This window comes from Natator depressus, chromosome 1 (genome assembly GCF_965152275.1).
Source record: "Natator depressus isolate rNatDep1 chromosome 1, rNatDep2.hap1, whole genome shotgun sequence".
Taxonomy (NCBI): Eukaryota; Metazoa; Chordata; order Testudines; family Cheloniidae; genus Natator; species Natator depressus.
The window spans coordinates 15,691,436-15,701,059 of NC_134234.1; the positions used below are offsets into that span (position 1 = coordinate 15,691,436).

The window sequence follows — 9,624 nt, forward strand, 5'->3', positions numbered from 1 at the left end:
ACAAATCAGTGAAATCTGACCAAAACCACCCAACCGTGTTTCAGCAGAATTTTCCCAGCCTGCTCTAATAAACATCTCTTGTTCAGAGCTTGTGATTCTGTGTATTCGGACTATGCTTTTCATGTGGACACTGAATCTACATGGACATAGCAGACCTCAGCCCCGGCCCTTCTGTATCTGCGCTGGCCCTATCTTAGCATCTCAGAGCAGTGCTAAGGAGAGGATAGTGCAGCAGAGAAACAGCAGCCCAAAGCACTGGACGGGTGTTTGGGTGCGTGATCCCTGGCGATGTGTGTTTATGAAGGAGGAGCACATAGGAAATCATTTCCCATGTGGTTTTGGGTGGGCTTGTTGGTGAAAAGTGCTGCAGAGAAACACGGGCTAATTTTAGAAAATCAGAAAATATATGTTCTCAGTTTTCGGACTGTGCTTTTTAATTGTGACACAGGGCACTGGAGTGGCTGAGCAAACGCCCCCATCTGTGTGTTGATGTGATGTTGGGAAGGGAGGCTAGAGTCTGTCCCAGAGGGCAATGGAGATGATCTGCTGGCCTTGCCATGGAAGGACAACTTGCCGTATGACTGGTGGCCAAGTTAAAAAGCCAGAGCCTCCGGGAGCAGGGGAATTTGGGTGCACTAGTGGCTCTGCATAAGATACTCAGGACAGCAAAAGAATAATTTTACCTAGTAAATTTTCATGAACTCAGAGGGGGATATAGCCTGAGAATGAGATCTAAACTCAGATGTATTCCCCTTATTCACACAGCTGCAGCCCCAGACTCACAGTGGAGATTCTCTGGATTACCAGGGTTGGGGAATGATGCTGCTTGCACTCATCTCCTTCTCTTCATTTCCAAAGCCATAATTGGCCAGGTGCCTTAGGGCTTGTCTGCTCAGAGGCGTAGCATTTGATTTGCTGGTGTGTAAATCTACAGCGTGATAGCTTGTCACCTAATAATTGTCCACACGGCCTACTCCTTTGCACTAAAAATTCCATAGTGAGTGCTGACGTACAGTGATTTAGCCCATCGTTTGGGGCTATGAATTCTGTAGGGATGAAGCTGTATCAATTGTGTAGGGTACTAAATATGCTTTTTAGAATAGGGGCTGCAAAGTACCATGAAACAGAGCACCATTTGAATGGTGTTCTGCCCCCTCTGCATTTTGAGAGAGAAACATTACCTTGATGTATTAAAAGTGGGATTTCTGCCAGGAGTTATATGGATATTCTCACTGATGTAGAAGTTAAGACTCTCTCTTTCGTGGTCTCTTTCAACACACATCACATGAAATCTCATTCTTCGGAATCAGAAACTGAGATAAACAGAGGCAGATTAGGTGTTTCTGGGGCCCTGGGCCAGAGTAAGTGGGAAGCCTTCTCCACCCCTTCCGCCTGCAGTCCCCCCGCTTTTCCCCCACCCCCGGCACTCCTGCCAGGGAGTAGGTTCGGGGCACAGGGGCTTCTCCCGACCCTGCTCCCCAGCAGGAGCGCTGGGTGGGTGGAGCAGGTCAAGGTGCAGGGGCCCCCAATTGGCCAGGCCCTCTGGGCATCGGCCCCATTGGCCCAGTGGCTAATCCTCCGCAGGAGATAAACAAAAGGTTTAAATGATAACAAGAACTCCGGCAAGAAGTAACAGTTAGCCAAGAATGTTTATTCCCTTTTTTTTTTTTGCAGGGTTAAAAATATTGCAGATCCTATGTCAAATGTACACTACATTAATACTATGTGTTCCTTGTGCATAATTACACTTTCTGCTGATCTTGATTTGACTGTACATCCAACTAGTATTAAAAAGTTGCATTATAATTTTTGCATTACACCGTCCTATCTGGGGTGCCTTTTACATTGCTTCACTGTGAGAACAACCACTCCTCCAGTATGTAAATTACTCCCATTTATAGTGTCTGAATGATGCAGCCAGCCACCCTTGGATTACATTGCAGAGTGACACCAGCAAACCCCCTATCCCCGACTTTCCCCCAGAAATGTACATCTTGTACTTCCCGGCTCTCTCCTGGACAATTCAATCTCATATAAAGTCCGTCATTTTATTAACAGAAAATGATATGCACAAATTTTGTTATTTCAAATAGAGTTTCCCAAACACTTTGATTCAACCACACTGGTTTAGATAAAACTATACAAACAAGTTTAATAACTAGAAAGGGAGAGATTTTAAGTGAATACAAGTAATGGTATCTCACTCACCATGTTTCATCAGTCTTACTGGCTGAATTTCTTTCAGTCAGGATCCATCCCCCAGTCCAATGCTGCTTCCTTTGTTCTTCAGGTGTGGAAGATGCCGTGGGCAGAGAGAAAGGGAGAGATGATTTGGAGCATCTGCTCTCGCTTCTTATGGTTCTTTCTCTTCTTTGAGAAAGATCTCCAGCTGAGGTTCAGGATGCTGAAAGTCTGTGCGGACAGGAACCTCAAACTGTTTCCTTTTAAGATGTAGTTTCTTCATCCATGTCTTTTTTCCTGCCAATGAATAGCCACTTAACAGGTGATAGCCCATTTGGCCTGTTCACACCTGGCTGGGGTGTTAGCTTGTCTGTTGTCTCTGAGGAACTGGTTTGGCTGCTCCCCAGACTTGGAGTATGTCTTAGGGTTTGTCTACAATATAAAACTAGGTTGACTTAATTTAGGTTGACCTACAGCCACCATTGTCGTTCAATCGGCTGTTGGTGTCCACACTACCCTTCTTCTGCCAGTGGAGCATGTCCTCACCAGGACCACTCGCACCGACTGAAGGCATTGTGGGGCACTGACAACCATGTGGGGCTCACAGCTGGAGCCCCCACATCTGTCCCCGGGGAGAGCCCCGGCTGTGAGCCCCAGGTGGGCTCAGTTTCACAGCACAGAGCCTACCAGCCGTGAAACTGACACTTGTCAATTTCACACTGCTATTGTCTCTGCTCTGGGAGCTCCATGGGGAGCTGGGAGCCCAGGCTCTCAGTGCCTCGCAGCCAGGCTTAGAGCAGGGAGCCCAGGCAGTGGCTGGGCTGGGAGCCCTGGGGCGGGGGGGACACCTGCCCCAGGGTTACAGCCCAAGCCAGGCACAGGGTTCACAGCAGGGAGCCTACCAGCCTTTCTAGCAGGGAGCCTGAGTTGACAAGAATTTTAGCCAACAGCCAAGACAAGTAATGCAGTGTCTATAGAGACACTGTGTGGTCCGAACTACACCGACATAAGCCCTACCTCTCTCATGGAGGTGGAGTTATTATGTCGGTGTAGTAGGACATTTACATTGGCGGGAACAAGGCTGTAGTGTAGACACTAACATAGGTCGATATAAGCTGCCTTACATTGCCTAAGTCTGTAGTGTAGACCAAGCCTTAGTAACACCATACAATGAAATCTTACAACTTTACAGACAATAGACAATGTTGACACATACATTTTATCAGGACAATATTAACCAGCTTTCCAATGATCCCTCACAAGGCACACTTGTAGTAAGATTATTATGATAGTGTGTGCAAGGGGTGAATACGGGGGTACAGACTGTCACAAACTAAATAGCACAATTGGACCCATAATTAACATAGCATTGAATATGTGTCTGATCTTCAACTGTAAGTGACTGGCAGGATTAATTTTCTCAGGATGTTAATTAATGCAGAGGAATGAAATTGACTATCTCTGCTACAGTGTAGTAAGCAGGAAAATATATTAAATGGCCGAAAGGGAAATCCGCTGTTGTGTTTTACTGAGTAATGTTTTGGTCCCCTGACCTGATGGTTCTTTTCTGCATCCTAGTTACATTTCATCTTCTGTAGCACTTGTTCCCTTTTCCTTTTGCCCTGCTTTCTCTTTGAAGGTCTCTCCTTGCATCCCTCAAGGCAGATTTGAGTTCTCTGGTCACTGTATCTTGCCAGTGCTGTCTGTAAGATATAAAAGACGGGATATGTAAGGGGCCTAGTCGTAAAGAAATAGTGTCCTCTTTTGTGACATTTCCTCTTGGACGACATCAGAAACCACGGGAAGTTCTCAAAGTCATCTGCAAGCAGGGATATTTGTACTTAATCACAGCAACATGTAGGTTACTGAAGTTGTCATTCAGAATCACAACATATATAGCACTTTATATCCAAGGATTTCAAAGTACTTTACAAATATGAATTAATCCTCACAACTGAACAGCCTAAAGTGCATATACCACCATTCATATAAAAATTGCTCATCTGTAGGTCATAAGCCCCAAAGTACTAATAACTACTAGAGATTCTCCTTTCACTCAGCTACTGGAGGCCCTTGCTTTTGGGGCAGGAGGATCTGAGTTCATTCATTACTGCCACCATTAATTCTGAGTGGCCATATGCACAGCGTAATGTCAGCCTTGAAGTTCAGTGATAGCCACAGATTTATAATATTATTTCCATTTTAAAGATGGGGTTTCTGACGGGTTGAACCCCCCTTTCCAGGGTGCCACCTGATGTACTGGGATTTCACTGAGCCTTCCTGCTCCACTGGCCTGGGCTCCCTCTCCCTGTTTTGCTGAAACAGGCTCCCTGGCCCCTGGCACCACACACACACAGGTAGGGATGCACCATCTGTAGAATCACACAGAGTCTGCAAGCAGCTCTCTGTGGGAAGACTCAGCCAGGAAACTGCCCAGCACTCAAGTGCAGCTCCCCTCTGCAAAGTACACCCAAACTAATATTGTCTTGTGCTGTAGAGAAATTGATACAACGTAAGCTCGTAAATTCACCCCCCCTCCCTTAATGTGGAGGAAGATATACAGAACTTCTTGCGCCCACCCCCACCTTATAAATTGCACAAACTGGGTTTTACAATAAAAACAAATTTATTAACTAGAAAAGGAAGACTTTGCATGATTCTAAGGGATAACAAACAAAACAAAGCAGATTACTAAGCTAATGAAACAAAACTCCCATACTAAGCTTAAGATCTTAAAGAGACTGGTTTCAAGAAGTAATTTCTCACCTTAAATGTTGCTTTTGGGCAGGATGCAGAAATTCTTGAAGGTTAGCTACCTGCATGCAGCTTAAATCTTCAGACACCACATTCACAGACCAGATCCCTTTTCCAGCCTGGGCTCAACTCTTCCCCCCTCCTCCCCCCCACCCCCCGTGTCTTTGTTTCTCAGATCTTTCCAGCTGTCACCATGGGTGGGGATTCAGTGAAGAGTGAACCCAGATCAACTTACTCCCCAGTCTTAAATAGAATTTACATAAGGTGGGAACGTTTTTTTCCCAGTCTTGACCTACCCCTCCTTTTTGTGGAAAATCACTAGAAGTCCAGGATGGTGTTTAGTACCAGGTGACATGGCCACGTGACCTTGTAGTGTCAAAGCAGTGTCCCAGGATGCTTCTCAGGAAGGAGAGAGAATAGTATCTTCCACGTCATATTGTTTCTTCCTAATGGCCCATCAAGGCTGATGGCCTGCTGTCTGGTGGGTGTTTCCCAAGTAGACACACAGTTGTAATTGTTACAATAGTCAATATTCCTAACTTTAGATACAGAAATGATACATGCATACAAATTGGATAAACACATTCAGTAAACCATAACCTTTCCAATGATGCCTCACATGACCCATCTTGGCATAAAATATATCTTAGTTATGCCATATTCATATCATAACAATATTTCCATGAAGAATATGGAGTGTAACATCACAGGGTTACTGAGGCAAAGCTAAAGTAAGTGACTTGTTGAAGGTCAAAAAGAGAATCAGTGTTGGAGCTTGGAACAGAAGCCAGAACTTCTGACTCCCTGTCCTGTGCTCTAATCACTAGATGCGGTTGCATGGGATGGCATGCCCAGGTGCATGACGTAGGAAACAGTAACTCAAGAAGACCAGACATAGCCATGTTCCCGGACTTTGCTAAGTGCTTTGCATGGAGCCCAAACACAGCAGTTTGTATGGCATATCCCTCTCTCATCCTCCTTCTCCTTCCTTATTGTCTGTAAAGATGCCATGTCAGCTAAGGACAAAAGACTGAAAAGGGAACCAAAGGCAAATTCATGGGAGAGGTTTACTGAAGTCTGAGTAATTACAAATGTATAAGCCCTATAATTTAAGATTAAGGTTCAGTGTTCATTTACTGAACATTAAGACAGGCAACTAAAGCTACTTGTCACAGATGCTCACAAATCTTCTACAGCCTTACTTAGAAACCTCCGCAACAACAAAGGAAAGTAGGCCAAATGGAGTTATGATTGCTGGGTTTTACATTAAGAGCTGACTGTGTGTGGTTGGGGTGGGGTAGATAATGGACTGGCGTTCTCTTCTTGACATGCAGCTGAGAGAAATGGCCTGCACACGAGGCAGAGGAAGAAAATAGGGATATCAGGAAGAAAGAGAGGAAGGGATGACCTGGAGCGGGAGAAGGATTATGGTGCAAAGGGAAAGAAAATGGTGACTAAAAGAAAATGAATCAAAACATTGAGAGTCTGAAGGTTCTGGTTTTAATCTCTGAAGAGGTGACTGAGTCAGAATCATTTGGTGTTCTCTCTACCTGTTCCACACGGATGAAATTAACCCCTGTGCAGAGTGCCTGAATGGGACTTGAGATGTCAAGTTCTTGAGCTGGGCCTCTGCACTGGCATGAATTTCACCTCTGAAGTTAGACAGAAATGCCAACCAAACCCCTGGATTGGATTTGCATCCTAGTGCCGGGGTTAGCTCATATCTCTATAACAGACTGAACCAAAATCCCAGATCTGAACGTCCTGCCTGAACTTTGGGAAAGTTGGGATCCAGACCCGACCTTTACAGTTTGAGTTCATTTCGATAGGAAGCCCATCACTGCTCAGAGCTGGCCATTCCAGCTGAAAGGGAGATTATAATTCCCAGTCTGCCCATCTGAAATTCCAGTGAGAGAATCAGTTGCACTGGAAAATCTTCACTTTCTATCTTGAGCTCTTGTGAAGTGTGTCGCACTGAATGCTTGCAGGCCATTGGTCTCTTCCATGGTGCACAGGTGGGTGTATGTCAGTGGTGGGGGAAGTCACTCAGGGACTGTGTGTAACAGACATCTAGCACTTTGAGATCTTTAGATGAAAGATGCGGCATGAACGTCAGTCTTTGTCACTATTGTACAATCCTGAATTTGCAGCTTTCTGAACCACTTTAATTGATATATAAAATCTCTCAGAAGGGACTAATCTATGCAGCCCAGGATCCTAAGAGCGCTGGAACTAAACAGACCCTTAAAGAAAATCTAGGTGATTTGACATTTCAGGTAACTATGCTGTGTACAGGTTTCAGAGTAACAGCCGTGTTAGTCTGTATTCACAAAAAGAAAAGGAGTACTTGTGGCACCTTAGCCCTGGTCTACACTAGGACTTTAGGTCGAATTTAGCAGCATTAAATCGATGTAAACCTGCACCCGTCCACACGATGAAGCCCTTTATTTCGACTTAAAGGGCTCTTAAAATCGATTTCCTTAATCCACCCCTGACAAGTGGATTAGCGCTTAAATCGGCCTTGCCAGGTCGAATTTGGGGTACTGTGGACACAATTCGACGGTATTGGCCTCCGGGAGCTATCCCAGAGTGCTCCATTTTGACCGCTCTGGACAGCACTCTCAACTCAGATGCACTGGCCAGGTAGACAGGAAAAGAACCGCGAACTTTTGAATCTCATTTCCTGTTTGGCCAGCGTGGCAAGCTGCAGGTGACCATGCAGAGCTCATCAGCAGAGGTGACCATGATGGAGTCTCAGAATCGCAAAAGAGCTCCAGCATGGACCGAACGGGAGGTACGGGATCTGATCGCTGTATGGGGAGAGGAATCCGTGCTATCAGAACTCCGTTCCAGTTTTCGAAATGCCAAAACCTTTGTCAAGATCTCCCAGGGCATGAAGGACAGAGGCCATAACAGGGACCCGAAGCAGTGCCGCGTGAAACTGAAGGAGCTGAGGCAAGCCTACCAGAAAACCAGAGAGGCGAACGGCCGCTCCGGGTCAGAGCCCCAAACATGCCGCTTCTATGATGAGCTGCATGCCATTTTAGGGGGTTCAGCCACCACTACCCCAGCCGTGTTGTTTGACTCCTTCAATGGAGATGGAGGCAATACGGAAGCAGGTTTTGGGGACGAAGAAGATGATGATGATGACGAGGTTGTAGATAGCTCACAGCAAGCAAGCGGAGAAACCGGTTTTCCTGACAGCCAGGAACTGTTTCTCACCCTGGACCTGGAGCCAGTACCCCCTGAACCCACCCAAGGCTGCCTCCTGGACCCAGCAGGCGGAGAAGGGACCTCCGGTGAGTGTACCTTTTAAAATACTATACATGGTTTAAAAGCAAGCATGTGAAAGGATTACTTTGCCCTGGCATTCGCGGCTCTCCTGGATATACTCCCAAAGCCTTTGCAAAAGGTTTCTGGGGAGGGCAGACTTATTGCGTCCTTCATGGTAGGACACTATACCACTCCAGGCCAGTAACACGTACTCGGGAATCATTGTACAACAAAGCATTGCAGTGTATGTTTGCTGGCGTTCAAGCAACATCCGTTCGTGTGTTATCCTCAGGAGAGTGAGATATAATCCATGGTCACCTGGTTGAAATAGGGTGCTTTTCTTCAGGGGACACTCAGAGGAGCCCATTCCTGCTGGGCTGTTTGCCTGCGGCTGAACAGAAATGTTCCCCGCTGTTAGCCACAGGGAGGGGAGAGGGTTGAGGGGGTAGCCACGCGGTGGGGGGAGGCAAAATGCGACCTTGTAACGAAAGCACATGTGCTATGTATGTAATGTTAACAGCAAGGTTTACCCTGAAAGAGTGTAGCCAGTGTTTTATAAAATGTGTCTTTTTAAATACCGCTGTCCCTTTTCTTTTCTCCACCAGCTGCATGTGTTTCAATGATCACAGGATCTTCTCCTTCCCAGAGGCTAGTGAAGATTAGAAAGAAAAAAAAACGCACTCGAGATGAAATGTTCTCCGAGCTCATGCTGTCCTCCCACACTGACAGAGCACAGACGAATGCGTGGAGGCAAATAATGTCAGACTGCAGGAAAGCACAAAATGACCAGGAGGAGAGGTGGCGGGCTGAAGAGAGTAAGTGGCGGGCTGAAGAGAGTAAGTGGCGGGCTGAAGAGAGGGCTGAAGCTTGAATGTGGCGACAGCGTGATGAGAGGAGGCAGGATTCAATGCTGAGGCTGCTGGAGGACCAAACCAGTATGCTCCAGTGTATGGTTGAGCTGCAGCAAAGGCAGCTGGAGCACAGACTGCCACTACAGCCCCTGTGTAACCAACCACCCTCCTCCCCAAGTTCCATAGCCTCCACACCCAGACGCCCAAGAACGCAGTGGGGTGGCCACCGGCCAACCAGCCACTCCACCACAGAGGATTGCCCAAAAAAAAGAAGGCTGTCATTCAATAAATTTTAAAGTTGTAAACTTTTAAAGTGCTGTGTGGCATTTTCCTTCCCTCCTCCACCACCCCTCCTGGGCTACCTTGGTAGTCATCCCCCTATTTGTGTGATGAATGAATAAAGAATGCATGAATGTGAAGCAACAATGACTTTATTGCCTCTGCAAGAGGTGATCAAAGGGAGGAGGGGAGGGTGGTTAGCTTACAAGGAAGTAGAGTGAACCAAGGGGCGGGGGGTTTCATCAAGGAGAAACAAACAGAACTTTCACACCGTAGCCTGGCCAGT

At 46.4% G+C, this 9,624-nt stretch overlaps 1 protein-coding gene across 1 annotated transcript; it reads left to right on the forward strand.

Moving 5' to 3' along the window:
* The first annotated feature begins 7,468 nt into the window (after positions 1-7,468).
* LOC141981072 (uncharacterized) lies at positions 7,469-9,079 on the forward strand. The gene is made up of 2 exons (XM_074942877.1): positions 7,469-8,234; positions 8,814-9,079. Exons 1-2 carry the CDS (start codon positions 7,652-7,654, stop codon positions 9,077-9,079), a joined length of 849 nt encoding a protein of 282 aa, XP_074798978.1. The 5' UTR covers positions 7,469-7,651.
* Positions 9,080-9,624: the final 545 nt, after the last annotated feature.